The 19754-nt window shown below is 38.0% G+C and overlaps 1 protein-coding gene across 6 annotated transcripts in view; it reads right to left on the reverse strand.

Moving 5' to 3' along the window:
* LRBA (LPS responsive beige-like anchor protein) overlaps positions 1-19754 on the reverse strand; it is a 453900-nt gene that overhangs the window by 385691 nt on the left and 48455 nt on the right. For 3 of the 6 annotated variants that reach the window (XM_070757807.1, XM_070757808.1, XM_070757806.1), the window contains exons 16-22: positions 18245-18304; positions 17962-18024; positions 8736-8833; positions 8417-8509; positions 5855-5963; positions 3258-3339; positions 601-724 (exon numbers count right to left, since the gene is read on the reverse strand). In XM_070757807.1, the coding sequence (XP_070613908.1) occupies positions 601-724; positions 3258-3339; positions 5855-5963; positions 8417-8509; positions 8736-8833; positions 17962-18024; positions 18245-18304 (629 nt within the window). The remainder of the gene's footprint in view (positions 1-600; positions 725-3257; positions 3340-5854; positions 5964-8416; positions 8510-8735; positions 8834-17961; positions 18025-18244; positions 18305-19754) is intronic. The other 3 variants (XM_070757811.1, XM_070757810.1, XM_070757809.1) reach the window with 1 other exon arrangement.

Consider the following 19754-nt stretch of genomic DNA (forward strand, 5'->3'; position numbering starts at 1 on the left):
CCTCGTGATATGAACCCGGGGTTCGGAAATTTTTTGCCTCTTCTTACGAACTTTTTTCGGCTTACGAACAAAGCTCCGCCCATGGAATTCCCTTTTGGGATTCCCCACCTCCTTTCTAGCCTCCAGATCAGCCGAAAACGCCGCCGCCGATCGCAAAAACGGCGCTCTGCCGAGGGGTGGCACCTGGCTGTCACCTTCTGAAACAGCCGGGTGCTTCTCGGCGGCCTCCAGAACCCGAACCCGAACTTCCAAGTTCGGCATTCGGGAGAATGCCGAGAAGCCCCCCGACTGTTTCAGAAGGTGACAGCCGGGCGGTGGCACTTCTCAGCGGCCTCCCGAACCCGAAAAGTTCAGGTTCGGGTTCGGGAGAACACCGAGCAGCCCCCTGGCTGTTTTAAAAGGTGACAGCCGTGCGGCGGCGCCCAGTGGAGCGCATTTTTGGGATTTATTTATTTTTTGCATGGATTAATCGCTTTTACATTGTTTCCTATGGGAAACAATGTTTCATCTTACAAACGTTTCGCCTTACGAACCTACTTCCGGAACCAATTAGGTTCGTAAGACGAGGTATTACTGTATATATAATTATTATGATCTTACCTCCTATTCTCCCTGCTGCTATTAAAAAGCTTAATCATGTCTGATAGGAAGACTCGGTGAACCTCCATGGTCTCTGAGCATGGTGGGGAATTACGTAGCAAAACAGCAATAACTTTCAGAACCTCTGGAAAAAATTAAAAATTTAGAAAATCAACATGGAAATAAGATTTTTATCCCCATCGTTCTAGTTTTCCTCCTCCTACCCATGTTAAAAATGATTGCATGGGTATATAACAAGAAGCAAAGTATAACTTTTTTGGACTTATTCCTGGATCATTTCCTAGAGTGTTTTAATTAACAAACCAGTTTGTGTATTAAATGCTGGGAGAAGAAATGTTGGTCCTTCAAATACACCCTTGTATCTTTTTCCTTGTATCTTTATTCTGGTTTGACTATCATGCACCTTAAAATTCAATTTAGCCATACAGCAACCTAAAAACACTCAATATTTTTATTAATTGCTTCCTGGGTCCAAGTCACAAGAGAAATCTTATTGGTAAATTTCCCAAGGACATCTGGGAATGTCTACTAAGGGACAGAAATCAGATAAGCTGAATAGTACATATTTATAGATGGATAATGATTACATCTTCAAGTATACTTTTAAAGCAGAACATATTTTCAATCAAGACAGGATGTTATAGACTAGATAGAAAAGAATAGAATTCTTTATTGACCAAGTGTGATTGGACGCACAAGGAATTTGTCTTTGGTGTATATGTTCTCAGTGTACATAAAAGAAAATATACATTTGTCAAGAATCAACACTTAACAACTAGACACAAGAACAGTTTTTTCCCGAACGCCATCACTCTACTAAACAAATAATTCCTTCAACACTGTCAGACTTTTTACTAAATCTGCACTTCTATTTCTAGTAGTTTTTCTCATCATTCCTATCATCCTTTTCCTCCCACTTAGGATTGTATGACTGTAACTTGTTGCTTGTATCCTAAGATTTTTATTAATATTGTTTCTTCATTGCTTATTTGACCCCTATGACAATCATTAAGTGTTGTACCACATGATTCTTGACAAATGTATCTTTTTCTTTTATGTACTCTGAGAGCATATGCACCAAGACAAATTCCTTGTGTGTCCAATCATACTTGGCCAATAAAATTCTATTCTATTCTAATGATTATCATAGGGATCAAATAAGCAATCAGGAAACAATATTTTTTAAAATCTTATGGATACAAGCAACAAGTTACGGTCATACAGTCATAAGTGATAGGTGATGGGTGATAGGAATGATGACAAAATCTAGTAGTAATAGTAATGCAGCCTTAGTGATAGTAATGCAGACTTATTTAATTCAGACCAACACTTTATGCTATACAGATAATCCTTGACTTACAACCATAGTTCGTTTGCTTGTTTATTTGTTTATTTCTATTTTTATGCCACCCAACTCCCTAGGGATTCAGGGTGGCTCACCGTAAAATAAACATGGATCACTATTAAAAAAACAGTACAATTTAAAATAATTGCAGCCATCCCTACATTCATGGGCCAATTTCCCTAGTAGCTCCCCCCACCCAGGAGGTCAGTGGTCCCAGGCCTGTTGGAAAAGCCAGTTGAGCCCAAAAGTTATATTGCTAAGTGAGATCATTGTAAAGTGAGTTTTGCCCCATTTTATGATCTTGCTTGCCACAGTTGTTAAGTGAATCATAGCAGTTATTAAGTTAGTAACAAATTTCTTAAGTAAATCTGGCTTTCTCATTGACTTTGCTTATCAGAAGGTTGCAAAAAGCAATCACATGATCCCGGGACACTGCAACCATAATAGATTATGAGTCAGTTGCCAAGCGTTTTAATTTTGATAACATGACCATAGGGATGCTGCAACAGTTGTAAATATGAAAAACAGTTGTTGTTTCCTTTCTATATTTATTTGTCTGATTCAAGACATTGTACAATACAATATTAATGTAAGCAAATACTTAACAGAATTTAAAAGATCATGTACTGTGTTTTTTAAATGTTTATACATTTAATAAACTTATTTCAAAAAAGAAAGACAGTCATAAGTAGTGTTTTTCAGTACTGTTGTTATTGTAAGTCGAGGACCACCTGTAATTAGTAATAGCAGGTTTGGAAAATTATAAAAGCTATAGTCTATGCCAGTGATATAAGAAATATGCTTCTTAGTACAGTGTTCCCTCGATTTTCGCGGGGGATGCGTTCCGAGACCGCCCGCGAAAGTCGAATTTCCGCAAAGTAGAGATGCGGAAGTAAATACACCATTTTTGGCTATGAACAGTATCACAAGCCATCTCTTAACACTTTAAACCTCTAAATTACCATTTCCCATTCACTTAACAACCATTTACTCACCATTATTACTGATAATCACCATTGAATAAGACACTTAGTGATCCTGATATTTATAAACATAATTATTTATTAACAATAATTATTATTTTTTGTTATTTATTTGCAAAAATTATTAGTTTGGTGATATGTATGACGTCATCGGGCGGGAAAAACCACGAAGTATTTTTTAATTAATATTTTTTGAAAAACCGTGGTATAGGCTATTCGTGAAGTTCGAACCCGCGAAAATCGAGGGAACACTGTACATTTTTCCCTTTTTTGAAACATATAAAATACCATTTACAGGCACTCTCTCTGAAAGAAATACAGATGCTTACGGGGATTTTGTATTTTCACTGTTGAATCTGGGTCAGGATGCTGTTTGTGCATCACTTGTGTACCAATCTGCTCAATAAGTATCTGATGAAAAAGAAAAAAAAGAACATATTAGGAAAAATCTAATATTGAAATAATTTCAAACTTTTCAGTTAAAACATCCAAATTCTGATCTTTAAAATAAATAAATCAATAATTAACTTTAAATGATAAGCAGGAAGAATGACTTACTACTTAGTAAATTAATGCTTCGCTATAATATTTTTCCTTGCTCAGATAACATTATTTAACTCAGGCTGGTGAAAAAGTTGAAATGATATGATACTCAACAGAAAAACAAGAAAAATGTAAGAACTCTATGAAAGTCAACTTTAAACACAGTCTGTTCATGCAAATAAATAAAAAGTATATTAAAACAAGAGGCTTATTACTAGACCTACAATAAAATACAGGAAATAGTATAAGGGCAGACTAGATGGACCATGATGTCTTTTTCTGCCGTCAATCTTCTATGTTTCTATGATCGTTCTGGCACACCAAACAATGCATATTGTTTATAATAAACAGCAAAATTTATCTATAATCCTTTATCTCTTCTCAAGAGGGTCAGAGTTATAAAATCAATTATATGGACAACAGGGGGAATAGAAATTTAAAGAAGTCCTAACAATTATTTTTAAAGCCTCTGTGGGTCTTTGGTTATGTCAGTGTTTCCAAACCTTGGCCACTTGAAAGTATCTGGACTTCAACTCCCAGAATTCCCCAGCAAGCATTTGCTGGCTGGGGAATTCTGGGAGTTGAAGTTCAAACATCTTCAAGTGGCCAAGGTTGGGAAACACTGGGTTATGTGACTTTTCATAAACATAGAAAAACATAGAAACATAGAAGACTGACCGCAGAAAAAGACCTCATGGTCCATCTAGTCTGCCCTTATACTATTTCCTGCATTTTATCTTACAATGGATCTATGTTTATCCCAGGCAGGTTTAAATTCAGTTACTGTGGATTTACCAACCACGTCTGCTGGAAGTTTGTTCCAAGGATCTACTACTCTTTCAGTAAAATAATATTTTCTCATGTTGCCTTTGATCTTTCCCCCAACTAACTTCAGATTGTGTCCCCTTGTTCTTGGATTCACTTTCCTATTAAAAACACTTCCCTCCTGAACTGAAATAAAGATCTAACATTTTAATAAAGAAGCTCCAGAGGAATTGAAAAGAAATGTAAGGCCCTCAAATTGCCCATTCCTATCTTAACTGAGGGATTGTAGGACTGTTCAGTGTTATACCTTAAGGTTCTATACTTTTGATATACAGTGATCCCTCGATTTTCGCGATCTCAATCTTCGCGAAACGCTATATCGCGATTTTTACACCCGGTGACGTCACTCCTTTCCTTTCTCATCTTTCTTTCTCTCTCTCTTTCTCTATCTTGCTTCTTCCTCTCTCACACTCTCTTCCTCCCTCTCTCATCTCTTTCTTTCCTTCTCTCTCTTTCTCTATCTCTCCCCCTCTTGCTCTCGAGCGGCAAGCGAGCAGCCGGGCGGGCGGGTGACGGGCAAGCGGCAAGCGAGCAGCCGGGCGAGCGGGTGAACGGGCAAGCGGCAAGCAGCAAGCGAGCAGCCGGGCGGGCGAGTGAACGGGCAAGCGGCAAGCGAGCGGCCGGGCGGGTGACGGGCAAGCGGCAAGCGATCTTGGGGTTTCCCCTTTGCCTGGGCGGCGGGAAGACCCAGGGAAGATTCCTTCGGCCGCCCAGCATCTGATCTGCTCCGCAGCGCGGCAGCAGCACGGAGCCGAAGATGGGGTTTCCCCTTTGCCTGGGCAACGGGGAAACCCCATCTTCGGCTCCTCGCTGCTGCCGCGCTGTGGAGCAGTTCAGCTGCTGGGCGGCCGAAGGAACCTTCCCTGGGTGCCGCCCGCCGCCCACGCAAACTCCACCATCTGTGCATGTGCGGCCATGAAAAAAAGGGCGCGCATGCGCAGATGGTGTTTTTACTTCCGCAACCCTACATCGCGAAAAATCGATTATCGCGAGGGGTCTTGGAACGGAACCCTCGCGATACTCGAGGGATCACTGTATTATTATTCTTCACATGCTCATACTTATTCTCTCTCCTCTCTTTCTCTCTATCCCATACACACAGACACACGATTCAAGAAAGCTAACATACTTAATACTCGTGTTTCCCTGAAAATAAGGCCTCGTCTTATATGTTTTGAACGCTGAAACAAGCTCTTGACTCAAAAGCCCGATGGGGCTTATTATCAGGGGATGTCTTATTTTGGGCGAAACAGTATTTTCTCTATATATATGCATAAACATATACAGATACGATATCATATGACATAATACTAATCAAAAATTTATTTTCATAATATTGAAAGATGTTTGACAATAGAAGTATTATTTTTAATTAAATTAACATTTTTATTCAAATTAAGTACTGAATTATTACTTTTTGCTTTTCAAGTTAAGGATATTTTTGTAACATTTATGTTTGCTAACTAGTATTTCTGTGAAATAGAAACAAAAGAAATCCAAACTTTATCACCTGGAACTTAGTATAAATTAAATCACCTCAGCTACATATTTCTTTTACCTCAAAAAGTACATTGTAGGTAGTCATGGAAATTAAGTTTGTTTGAAGCGTCAGCCTCTCAGTCAGAAGAGAGAAAAGTCCATGTCCAATCATAATTTCTGCTTTCCTCCTAAAATTATATGAAAAATTAAATAGTAATAAATAACTTGTTGAATATATTTTTGGACAACTATCACTTCCAGTATTTAAATAAGAACTATTCTCCTTTTCTTCCCGTGTTCCTTTATTTTAGTCTTAACTTATATTTAGATTTGTAGCTAATTTTTATGTTATGAAAAAGAAAAATTCTCATCTCAGACATACAGTATTTCTCAATTTAAAATTAGTATTCTTGTAGAAATGTATATAATTTATATAAAAATATATATAATATATACAATCAAATAATCAAGTCTTTATACATAAATTGAAACATGTACACAACTGCTTGTTAATACCTTGCTTTGTTTATATCAGAAGCAAAGTACATTTAATAACTTTCAAAGAACCCATAATATGCAAATGAAATTTAGGGCCTAAAGATGGGGCTCTGCCAGTTACTTTAGGGCAGTGTTTCCCAACCTTGGCAATTTGAAGATATCTGGACTTCAACTCCCAGAATTCCCCAGCCAGCATTTGCTGGCTGGAGAATTCTGGGAGTTGAAGTCCAAATACCTTCAGGTTTGCCAAGGTTGGGAAACACTGCTTTAGGGCCCAGGTAGGAGAAGAGCACAGTGGAGGTAGTTGATTGGCTAACAACAGATCTCCCCTCACTCCGCCCTCCCCGTGTGTCCTTAGATTTTAATGTTTAATTTCAATTATTTATGTTTTAACTGTATACAAATGAAGATATTTCTATGACTGTAAGCCCCTCAGAGTTACTATACGGTAAGATGGGTGGGCAATAATTTTGAATTTTGAATAAATAAATAAATTTAAACTAATTTATCATGTTCTAGCTTCTTTGAAAGTCATGACAGGTTTAATGTTTGATTACAATGAAAAACTATGGCTAACTATAGGAAAATGTTAAAAGAATATGGACAAGCCTAGTTGATGCATACCTGGCCAAGGTCTAATTGTCAGTAAAATGTAATCTGGGTAGACTGCTTGTTCAGTGATTGTTTGAAATTACAACAGCACGGACTTCTACCTGAAGTTCTGACCATTGCAGCACTAAATAATTAATAAATATCTTCTTCAACAATATAAAATCAAGTACAGTGGTACCTCATGATACGAACTTAATTGGTTCCAGGAGGAGGTTCGTAAGGTGAAAAGTTCGTAAGATGAAACAATGTTTCCCATAGGAATCAATGTAAAAGCAAATAATGCGTGCAAATCCTTCAGGAAAATCCCAAACTTTAGAAGGGAGGCGAACAGAGGGCAGGGAGGAGCAGCTAAAGGGGGCGGGTGGAAGAAGCAAGGCTAGGCTAAAGGGTGAGTGGGAAGGAAGAAAGGCAAGGGGGGCGCCCCTCCCTTTTCTTTCTTCAAAAGACACCATTTCAGTGCCTTTGCAAGCACGTTGTTCTCTGCAAAATCTTTCCTCCCCCAAGCTGCCCCTCCCTCCTCCCTGTTCTTTCTTAAAAAGACACCCTTTCAGTTCCTTTCCAAGCACGTTGTTCCTCCCCCAAGCTGCCCCTCCCTTTTCTTTCTTCAAAAAAGGGGGGGAAAAGTAACCCCTTCATCCCAGCAGCAGCTGCTTGGGTTCGTAAGGTGAAAATAGTTCGGAAGAGGAGGCAAAAAAATCTTAAACACCGGGTTCGTATCTTGAAAAGTTCGTTAGAAGAGGCGTTCGTAAGATGAGGTACCACTGTACAGGTGATCTTTCAACTATAACCGTTAATTTAATATTGGTTTTAAGTTACAACAGGCTCAAGAAAAGTGACTTAGGGCCTGTCTTCAAAGTTATGACCTTTGTACCAGCCTAGCAGTCACATGATCATCATTTATTTATTTTGTTTATTTATTTATTTATTCTATTTTTATGTTGCCCTTCTCTTTAGACTCAGGGCGGCTTACAACATGTTAGCAATAGCACTTTTTAACAGAGCCAGCATATTGCCCCCACAATCCGGGTCCTCATTTTACCCACCTCGGAAGGATGGAAGGCTGAGTCAACCTTGAGCCGGTGATGAGATTTGAACCACTGACCTTCAGATCTACACTCAGCTTCAGTGGCCTGCAGTACAGCGCTCTACCTGCTGCGCCACCCCGGCAATACAGGCACTTGGCAACCAGTTTCCATTTAATATGGTTGCTGTATCTTGTGGTCAGACAATCATGGTTTGCAACCTTCCTAACCAGGTTTTGACAAGCAAAGTAAATTAGGAAAGCTGGATTCACTTAACAGTGTCATTCCATTTAACACCATGCAATTCCCTTAACAACCATTGTAAAATGGTCATAAAATTTGGTCCGGTCATGTGATGACTTGCTTAATGATTGCATCACTTAGTGACCAATATCCCAGTTCCAATTGTGTTTGTACATCAAGGACTTATAAAAAAACAATCCAGAAAAAATGATATTTAAGGAGTTAGATATTTTTATGGCTTACTTCTGTTTCCATCTAATACTTACTTGGGTGCCAGATGCTTTAAAAAGTAGCCCATCACCTTCAGTGCTTGTACTCTGATTCCTTCACTTTTGGAAGCAAGAAGTTTGTAGATAACTCTAAAAAAATATTTTTTTAAAAAAATGTAATTTGCTAAAATAGTTTATTTAGGCAACAATCAAGCTACACTTATAAAATAATACTTATTGTACCCAGTGATAGTTAAACCAACCTGTTTTACACAAAGTAACCCCCACATTAATAGGTGACAAACAACATTTATCTGACAAAGACAACTAAATATTCAACTTATTATTGTTATTTATTCTGGAATTTATTTCTTACCGTAATCCATTCCTCTGATCAAAAGCAGGAATCATAGAACTGGGGTGCTCAGACATGAGAGCAACAAGCAATTGCAAAACATCCATTAAATTTTCATCCTAAATATAAAGAAACTCATGTTAAAACTGATACTATATTTCAAACTTTGTGTATTTTTATCAATTTATGAATTACTACTATTTTCCTCATCTGTCATAATAGACCAGGAGTGTAAAACATGCAGCAACACAATGTTGCCACGTCACGTATTACAACTTTTCCCCCCTTCGCTAAACTGGGATCAGGGTCCCCAGCGTGTGAAACATCTGGTCTGTGGCCCGCAAGTTTGACACCCGTTGTAGATAAAGTAAAGAGAAAAGTATCACATATATAGTGTTTTCTTCATTGATGACGATAGTAATAAGTATAATTTAGTGTTGTGGTTAGCTCTGGCCCTGCTCCTGCCCCAAGGACTGGGGATGTGGGGGAGACATCCACATACTGCAGGCCTGTTTCCCCCCCCCCCCCCGGTGGAATCTGCTGATGAAGGCTCCTCTGACGAAGAAGACATGAGTGACAGGGAGGAGGAGAGTGTGGCAGACAGCTCAGAAGGAGATCAATTATCTAGCTCCTCCTTGGATTCAGAACAAGAGTTAATGATACAGCCATGCATGCGGAGAGCGATGCATAGGCAACAACAACTGAGAGATTATTATCAAAGAAAACGAGGCCACCTGTGGTTGGGTGGGGCTGTGGTGATTAGTGAGGCTGCTATAAATAGCAGCCTGTGGGTTTGGCCATTGTGGAGGATTATCTGATTGTTTCGTGACTGCTTTACTGACTTTGACCTTTTGTGTGCTGATTTTTCCCCGCTTTGAAACTAAACCAGAGCAAAGTGTGTGTCACTTTGTGAAAGAAGAAGGACTGTGAATTGCCTCACAACTGCAAGCTAAGTATCACAGAACTGATAAGGGACTTGTACAAATTACCAGTTTGTTTGGAGACGAGTGCTCTTTGCTATACCAAAAGAGGGCTTGGTTTAAGTGAATTTTCATTATAAAGAACATTGTTTTGAATTTTCAAACGTGTGTGTGTCTGACATTTGTACCTGTGCATTTTTGGGAGGATTCTACCAGAGAGCCCGACAGAACAATTTAGGATTAGACAGAATGGAAGATTCTTGAGACATATTTGTGATATTTTCAGTCCTACCAGGCCTGGCATAGTACACAATTTTCAAGTTGTTTTCTTGAAGCAATATCATCTAGCAGGGACCAGAAAAGGTTCTTTCTCTGACTCAGAGCTTGCCTAATTGCTTGCTCTATTCCTCCCAAAACTGAGTAGGCCCCAACACTTTGAGCTTTCCAAAAAGCTTTAAAATCTTTGCTATTCCCTCAGGTGTTGGGTCAAGATAACAGGTAAAGTCAGCTGTAAGGCTGTATGACTGTGATATGCAAATTTTGAGAACTTGTCTACATTATAGTCCTCAAATTATGACCAAAATTGGAACTGGAATTTTAGTTGTAAGTTGCAGTCATAAATTGAGGCACCACGTGACCATACTCAATTTTACAACAGTTTTACAGCAGGCATTAAGTCATTAAGAAAATCAATCTCATTCATATGTTCATAAGTGTGAATCTGCTTTTATCAAATGGGTCCCTTTGTCAATTTCTAGCAAAACATTACAAAATGTGTTCACATGACTGTGGGATACCGCAACCAGTCACAAATGCCAGCCAATTGTCAAGCATCCAGAATATGATTCCGTGACTGCAGGAGTGCTACAGCTGTCATTAGTTCTAAGATGTCATAAGTTCTGAGTTGGGAATGATTTGTTTTTAGTCCATAATAATTCTGATCATTAGGTGAAAACTCATAGAATAAGACCACCCGTAATGTTGTGATATTTATTTTTCTAATTTTCTGGGTTTTTATTGTTACAGTTGTAATTTATTCTTAGCCATCAGTCATCAAAGCAAATGGGTGGCTGTATAATTTTTTTTTAATGAATAAAAAATGTAATGATATTCATAAGAAATATGCAAATGTTACTTATGAAATTTCATGACTACAGTTCTAAAAGCTAAATGAGGCAGTACTTAGAAAAAACTAACAGCCTAAACTAAAAAACAAGAAAACCAACCCAAAACTTAACTCAGATCTATACAAACAAACCTAAGGAACTCACAAAGTTAATCCCTTTCTCAGCACTACAAAAAAGTGAATATATAAAATATTCCATATTAAGCCGTATTAGGACAAAGGAAATGGATTCAATGGCCCAGGAAAGCTTTGATATATTTTAAACAAAACTATCATTTATCCCATGCTATAAATCAAAGAGTTTCAGAAGTAAAGAGACACTCAGAAGCAATTTAGTATGGGAGGGAAACTGTTATGCAAATAACATCTTTTGCTGCTTTTTATTTTAGATTCCTAACATCAAAACCACCGATTAACACATGTCCTGTTACATTAAAAAAACATAAAAACAATGTGTTGCTAAACTGTTTCAGACTTCAATCCTAAACTAGCATTACTATTTGGACCGGGAGTCATTGCTCACAGTCACTCATGCCCTCATCACCTCGAGGCTCGACTACTGTAACGCTCTCTACATGGGGCTACCTTTGAAAAGTGTTCGGAAACTTCAGATCGTGCAGAATGCAGCTGTGAGAGCAATTATGGGCTTCTCTAAGTATGCCCATATTACGCCAACACTCCGCAGTCTGCATTGGTTGCTGATCAGTTTCCTATCACAATTCAAAGTGTTGGTTATGACCTATAAAGCCCTTCATGGCACCGGACCAGAATCCCTTTGGGACCGCCTTCTGCCGCATGAATCCCAGCGACCGGTTCGGTCCCACAGAGTTGGCCTTCTTCGGGTCCCGTCGACTAAACAATGTCGTCTGGCGGGACTCAGGGGAAGAGCCTTCTCTGTGGCGGCTCCGACCCTCTGGAACCAGCTCCCCCTGAGATTAGGATTGCCCCCATCCTCCTTGCCTTTCGCAAACTCCTTAAAACCCACCTCTGCCGTCAGGCATGGGGGAACTGAAACATCTCCCCCTTGCCCATGTTATTCTGGCGTTTGATTGATTGTGTGCTTGTTTTTATATATTCTGGGGTTGTTTTTATGAATGTTTTAGCTTAAAATTGTAATTGGATTGGTGGGTATTGGATTTGTCACTATGTACTGTTTTGCCATTGTTGTGAGCTGCCCCCAGTCTGCGGAGAGGGGCGGCATATAAATCCAATAAATCTAATCTAATCTAAAGGAAAAAAAATCATATTTTTACAAGATCAAGTAGTAAACTATGTTATAAAATGATAAATATAATACTGTAGTCCAGCAATAATTTAAGAAATTAACAATAACAAAGCTGCTCAAACTACTAGTTAAACACACTCCAGTAGCTGATTTAATATAAAAATAAGAATGTGCAGTGAATGGAAAGCCCATGCTCCCCTTACCTGTTTTCCTTTAAGGCCCCACCCTGTGGAATTGATTGACCTGGACTTTTAAATGTGCTTGACTCTGGAACTAGTTATGGTAGCATTGAAGAGGAAAAGTGAAGAGAAGAAAAAGAAAAGGAGAAAGGAGAAAAGACAGAAGAAAGACCTGAAGTCTCACAAGAAAGATAACCAGAGGACATTAGAAACCGAGATTGGATAAGGAGGCATTGGGGATGGGAAAGAAAGTAGGGAGAATTCTTGTAAATGGCCAACCAACTGGCAAAGACTCAGCAGATTAGAGCAGTGCTTTTCAACCAGTGTGCCGGGAGACACGGTCAGGTGTGCCGCGAAGAAGGAAGCTCAGGTTCTGGTCTCACAATATTTTGCTGAGAGAGAGAGAAAGAGAGTGAGAGAGAGAGAGAGAAAGAAAGAGTGAGAGAAAGAGAGAAAGAAAGCAATAAAGAGAGAAAGAGAGAGAGAGAAAGCAAGAGAGAAAAGAGAAAGAATGAGAGAGAGAGAAAGAAAGAAAGAAAGAGTGAGAGAGAGAAAGAGAGAGAGAGAAAGCAAGAGAGAGAAAGAGAGAGAGAAAGCAAGAGAGAGAAAGAGAGAGAGAGAAAGCAAGAGTGAGAGAGAAAGCAAGAGAGAGAGAGAGAGATAGAAAGAAAGCAAGAGAGGGAGAAAAGAGGAGAGAAAGAGAGAGAGAGAAATGAGCAGAGGGGAGGAAAAAAGAGAAATGAGGAAATGATTGAGAGAGAGAATGAGAGGAAAGAGAGAGAAACAAAAGAGAGAGAGAGAGAGAACTGACTCTTGATTTAAAACATATGATAAAAAGCACCCAAAAAATAAGAGAGAAACCCCCCCAGCCCTCACCTGTTTTTGGAAATGGTTCAAGAGTATGTATACACACACACACAAGAGGGGGAGGAGACAGGGATGGAAAAAGAGAGGAGAGTGTCTTAGAGTGTCATTTTGTGTCCTTTTGGTTGGTGGTGTGCCCCAGGATTTTGTAAATGTAAAAAATGTGCCGCGGCTCAAAAAAGGTTGAAAATCACTGGATTAGAGAATGAGATCAGGTGCAGCATAAATATATAGGCATCATTACATTTCATAGCCTCTGGCAAGCAGCCCAAGCACAACTCAGGCACCTGCACGCCCAGCAGGAGCAAATAAAAAAGACCCAACCCACCTCCTTGTTGAAAGCCCAGAATAGCTGCTACTGCAGCATTTCAAAAACAGCTGAGCCAAGTAATGTGAACCTAGCAGCCAGTTATTTGAAAGTCATGCAAGTAACTATAAGACAAAGTAGGTGGGATCTAAAAGCTTTAAGAACCAGACACAAAGGGGTTAAATCAAGAAGCGTAAATTAAAATGGAAGCACAGAAGTAACAGCTATATCACCTGAAGAATTATAGACTGTGATTCAAGAGAGAACATGGGACCAATTTGGTAAAAAGTAGTCAAGAGGATGGCATAGAATCCTGGCTTTGAGACATTGGGCCAATCACTCTCTCTAATACCAACCCAACTCATAGGTTGGTTGTTGTGGTGAAAATAGGAAGCAAGATGTTGGTCATGACCTTTAAAGCCCTACATGGCATTGGACCAGAGTACCTCCGGAACCGCCTGCTACCGCACGAATCCCAGCAGCCAATAAGGTCCCACAGAGTTGGCCTTCTCCGGGTCCCGTCGACTAAACAATGTCGGCTGGCGGGCCCCAGGGGAAGAGCCTTCTCTGTGGCGGCCCCGGCCCTCTGGAATCAACTCCCCCCGGAGATTAGAACTGCTCCCACCCTCCTTGCCTTCCGTAAACTACTTAAGACCCACCTATACTGCCAGGCATGGGGGATTTGAGACACCTTTCCCCCAGGCTTATTATAATTTATGTTTGGTATGTATGTGCTGTTTGGTTTTTAATTATGATAGGGTTTTTAGGTTTTTTTTAATATTAGATTTGTGCCAGTATAATATTGTTTTTATCGTTGTTGTGAGCCGCCCCGAGTCTTCGGAGAGGGGCGGCATACAAATCTAATAAATTATTACCGTATATACTCGAGTATAAGCCGAGTTTTTTAGCCCCAAAAATGGGCTGAAAAACACAGCCTCGGCTTATATTCGGGTCATTGACAAAGTCACCACACGAGGGCGCCATTGCTTGAGCCAGAGCGAGGAGGCACCAGCTTTTGTCCCCTCTGGCACGCCGTAGTTCCTCTCCCTAGCTCAAAGAAGGCAGCCATTTGCAATGGTGAGTCGGATTAAAAAGGCCCCCTGCTGTCAGATTCTCCTCCCCCTCCTTTGAAAGGATTTAAACTGTTTAAAAAATGGCATTTTGTGGTAGTTGCTGTCCTTGCTTGGATAGGATCTAATAATGTGTTATGAGGCAGAGCTAGACAGGAATTCTTTTTCTATCTGTCTATCTTTCTATCTATCTATTTTTCTATCTATCTATCTATCTGTATCTATTTCTTTCTATCTATCTATCTATCTATCTATCTATTTTTCTATCTGTCTGTCTATCTTTATATCTATCTGTCTATCTATCTATCATCTATCTATCTGTATCTATTTCTATCTATCTATTTTTCTATCTAACTATTTTTCTTTCTAGCTATCTATCTATCTATCTATCTGTATCTATTTCTATCTATCTATCTATCTATCTATTTTTCTATCTGTCTGTCTGTCTGTCTATCTATCTTTCTATCTATATCTATCTATCTATCTATCTATCTATCTATTTTTCTATCTGTCTGTCTGTCTATCTATCTTTCTATCTATATCTATCTATCTATCTCTATCTATCTATCTATCTATTTTTCTGTCTGTCTGTCTATCTATCTTTCTATCTATATCTATCTATCTATCTATCTATCTATCTATCTATCTATTTCTATCTATCTATCTATCTATCTATTTTTCTGTCTGTCTGTCTATCTATCTTTCTATCTATATCTATCTATCTATCTATCTATCTATCTATCTATTTCTATCTATCTATCTATCTATCTATCTATCTATCTATCTATCTATCTATCTATCTATCTATCTATCTATTTTTCTGTCTGTCTGTCTATCTTTCTATCTATATCTATCTATCTATCTATCTATCTATCTATCTATCTATCTATCTATCTATCTATTTGGTTTTCTATGCTGATAACCTCACAGCAGCTAATGCTGAAGCTCTTCTTTGGATACACTTATTTGTTTGTTTGTTTGTTTGTTTGTTTAATTGGATTTGTATGCAATCCCTCTCCAAGGACTCAGGGTGGCTCACAGCATATATAAAAACAGAACAATAATGTAAATCCAATTAATGATGAGAAGGAATCCAGTTTTGAAGGATTTTAACTCTTAGGTTTTAGCTTTGTTCCTGATCGAGCTACTTTTTTTACTTTTTAATTTATTGTTAATATTGTTAATTTGTTTACCCTCTTTTAAATTTACAGAGCTAGTTTACTGGTTTTCTTTAAAATAAATATTCTAAAACATGTCTCAATTAATGTAATTTTATTGTTTTCCATTTTTATAAGTTACCAGTAGCCACTGCATTTTCTAACCTCGGCTTATACTCGGGTCAATACGTTTTCCCAGTTTTTGTGGCAAAAATTGGTGCCTCAGCTTATACTCGGGTCGGCTTATACTCGAGTATATACGGTAATTATTATTATTAAGATGATTACGGAATGTTTGCTGCCATAATTTGACTGTATACATACAGTGCATACAGAATAAAATTTAATAACAATAGAAATCATAGCTAGAGATATGCTGAAAGATAAAATATTAATATTGGCATTCCCAGGTTAGTATCTGCCTTACAATTATACATAAAAACAATGCATAATTTTTGTATGCAATCTGCCATATTTTAGCATGTTTTCCATGGCTGTGTTTGGCCTTGCTTTAGTTGTTAATAGAGAGTGCGTGTTAAATTGTGAATCAAATGAAATTTTTGTGATTACTTGATTTGTTCTGCCTCTTGTTTAAGGAGCAAAATACATTATTATAATTGTTCATCACATAGTCAGCCAAATGTTTAGCCTTGATTGGGTATTTTTATCCACCTGTCAAATCCCTTCTAAGGGCAGTGGAATAAGCAAATGTTGATGTTTGAAAGTGTTAAATGTCTCATCATAAATGTGAACTATTCTGAGTAAAGCTACCTTTTGCAATTGGCTGGTTGTGATTTTGTTAATGCTAAAGGTGTTCAAGTGATTCTCCAGATATTTGTGGATTGCATCCAAGATTCTTATCACTATAGCTGCTATCTTTGTTTTCTTTTGCCACAGTCTTTCTACCTCTATTTGCAAATCTTTATATTTTGTGATTTTCCTACAGTAGTTTTTTCTTCTTTTCTGCTATGTCCAAGTACTGCAGCATCTTAGTGACCGTTCTTAAATCTGCAATATTATGCAGCGAATATTTGTATTATTATAGATAATATAAAATAAAACAAATAAATTCTATTTAGTTTTTAGATGCTGCAGGATATCACCATCAAATGTTCTGAAGAGAAATACTTCAAAACCAGAGTGCCAGAAATAATGCACATAAAACTCAAAGGACTGGGTTGAGGGGATGATTTATGATGTAAAATTACTTGTTTTAATGCCCTGAAAGCAAATTAATTTACTTATATTTCTATCCTACTTTCTAAATGTTTGATATTACTTCTTGCCTCAAACTCTTTCTGAAAGCAAAACAGGAAGCTATAGATAATTACAACAGTAGTCAATCCTTACTTGTTTTACTGCTTTATTGTATATACTTGCAGACGAGCCAAGAATTTTAGGTGCTAAAGTTCACCCTCAAAATTGTATTTAGTTTATGCATGAACAAGCTTATCAGGTAGCGTACTTTTTAAAAATATCCATACAGAGATGGTGCATAATCATGGATAAATAAGCAGACCCTCACATTTTAACCAAAATACAATGGAAAAAGTGCTACTTGTGGACAGGTAAATTGTATAAATTTAAAACAAACATTTTAAGGGCTCAGCTTATTGGAGGTAGCACATTTTTCACATGTATCCAGAAATACTTTATTTAAAATTGTGTTGTTGTTTATTTATTTATTTATTAATAAGATTTGTATGCCGCCCCTCTCCGCAGACTCAGGGCGGCTAACAGCAATAATAATACAATGTAAACAAATCTAATATTTAAGTTAATTTAAAACCCCAATTTAGAAACCAATCATACATACTAACATACCATGCATAAATTCTATAAGCCTAGGGGGAGGGAAAGTCTCAGTTCCCCCATGCCTGACGACAGAGGTGGGTTTTAAGGAGCTTACGAAAGGCAAGGAGGGTGGGGGCAACTCTGATATCTGGGGGGAGTTGGTTCCAAAGGGTCGGGGCCGCCACAGAGAAGGCTCTTCCCCTGGGTCCCGCCAAACGACATTGTTTAGTTGACAGGACCCGGAGAAGGCCAACTCTGTGGGACCTAACCGATCGCTGGGATTCGTGCGTCAGAAGGCAGTCCCAGATATATTATTGTTATTAGTTTATTTTTCATGGGGGGGGGGAGGAATCCTTCGTGGGTACAGCTTCATGATTTATTTTTTCTCTGTCCAACCTCCTTGATATTCCAGTTTGAAGAAATGAATTAAAAAATTCCCTATAGAATCCTATTACACAAATTAACTTAAAGATAAGAATTCTTAAATCATATCTGTAGATTCAATCAATGTTATTCATGTTTTTCTTACTTCAATGTTATTGGATGATAGGAGGGAATATTTTATTTAAAAGCTTCTTGAAAACAAGTTGCTAACTTAAGTTTACCTCATGGATGGTAAGAAGATAATTCAGAATGCCCTGGAGTTCATCTTCTTTCACTCCATAGTCCTTAAAAAATAAAATCAAGAGAAATGTAATTCAAGTAATATTAGTTTCAGTTGGCAATAATATTAGTTTCCATACACGTCCCCTATGACTATGTGTACTACACATAGATTCCATATATCCATATATATTGATCCTTTAAATCAGGGTTCCCCAACTCCCAGTTTGTAGATTGGAATCAGTCCACATCATACCAAAAACCGGAGCACTCAAATGAACTAACCTCCATCCGCAGAATGTAGGCAGCATATAAAACCATGTCCCCTCCAGTCCACCGAAAAATCTCATATAGAAACATAGAAACATAGAAGTCTGACAGCAGAAAAAGACCTCATGGTCCATCTAGTCTGCCCTTATACTATTTTCTGTATTTTATCTTAGGATGGATATACGTTTATCCCAGGCATGTTTAAATTCAGTTACTGTGGATTAACCAACCACGTCTGCTGGAAGTTTGTTCCAAGGATCTACTACTCTTTCAGTGAAATAATATTTTCTCATGTTGCTTTTGATCTTTCCCCCAACTAACTTCAGATTGTGTCCCCTTGTTCTTGTGTTCACTTTCCTATTCAAAACACTTCCCTCCTGGACCTTATTTAGCCCTTTAACATATTTCAATGTTTCGATCATGTCCCCCCTTTTCCTTCTGTCCTCCAGACTATACAGTTTGAGTTCATTAAGTCTTTCCTGATACGTTTTATGCTTAAGACTTTCCACCATTCTTGTAGCCCGTCTTTGGACCCGTTCAATTTTGTCAATATCTTTTTGTAGGTGAGGTCTCCAGAACTGAACACAGTATTCCAAATGTGGTCTCACCAGCACTCTATATATCGGGATCATAATCTCCCTCTTCCTGCTTGTTATACCACTAGCTATATTTACATAAAAGTCCCAAACTATAATGAAAGAAAGCAATTTTCACTGTTCCAGGATATGCAATTTATAACCAATTTTATATTGTATAATCATACAGATCTATTAACTTGCCTTGCCTTATTTTCAGAAATAAGAAGAAATACTGACCGTGCTATTTAATAAGGCTTCAAGCATTCTTGAAGCAAAATCAAATATTCTATTAATTCCAAGCTCTGAAAATATTTAAAAAAAACATTTGTGCTATAAGGCTTTTCGATGTTTTTTTTCAGCTGGAGAAGTCTAAGCCTCCTTCAGTTATTTTCATTTATCTTTGGGGAGCTTTATTAACTTAGCTTTTTTCAGTGAAGCAATATGACAAGGGAAACAATGAAAGAAGGACAGAAAACAGAAGGAAGAAATAGGACAAGCTAGATGGCTTGAACTTTGCCAAGGGCTGAGTTTATGTATGTACACATCAGTTTCATTACAGCATTGGATTCACAGCATGGTTAAACTCTCTTTTTAATACTGTTATCTGTATAAAAGGCAGTGTTTTCAATATTAAGCAAAAATCAAGAACATGGGGGCATAACCCCAAACTGACAAGAGGGAAGTTCAAAAATAATGTTTGAAAGGATTATTTCACAGAAAGAGTAGTGGAAGCATGGAACCAACATCAAGCACAGATTGTAAATCACATGTTTGGGATAAACTCATATCCATTGTCTGACATAAATTAAAAAATAAAACCAATTTTTTAAAAACCCTGAAAGGCAGACTTAATGGATCACTGGGTCTTTTTCTACATTACAGATAAAGCAATTGTTAATTGAAGAAGAAATCAGCTCTCGTGTGACATGGACATTTAAAGGGCTGTA

This window comes from Erythrolamprus reginae, chromosome 7 (genome assembly GCF_031021105.1).
Source record: "Erythrolamprus reginae isolate rEryReg1 chromosome 7, rEryReg1.hap1, whole genome shotgun sequence".
Lineage (NCBI taxonomy): Eukaryota > Metazoa > Chordata > Lepidosauria > Squamata > Dipsadidae > Erythrolamprus > Erythrolamprus reginae.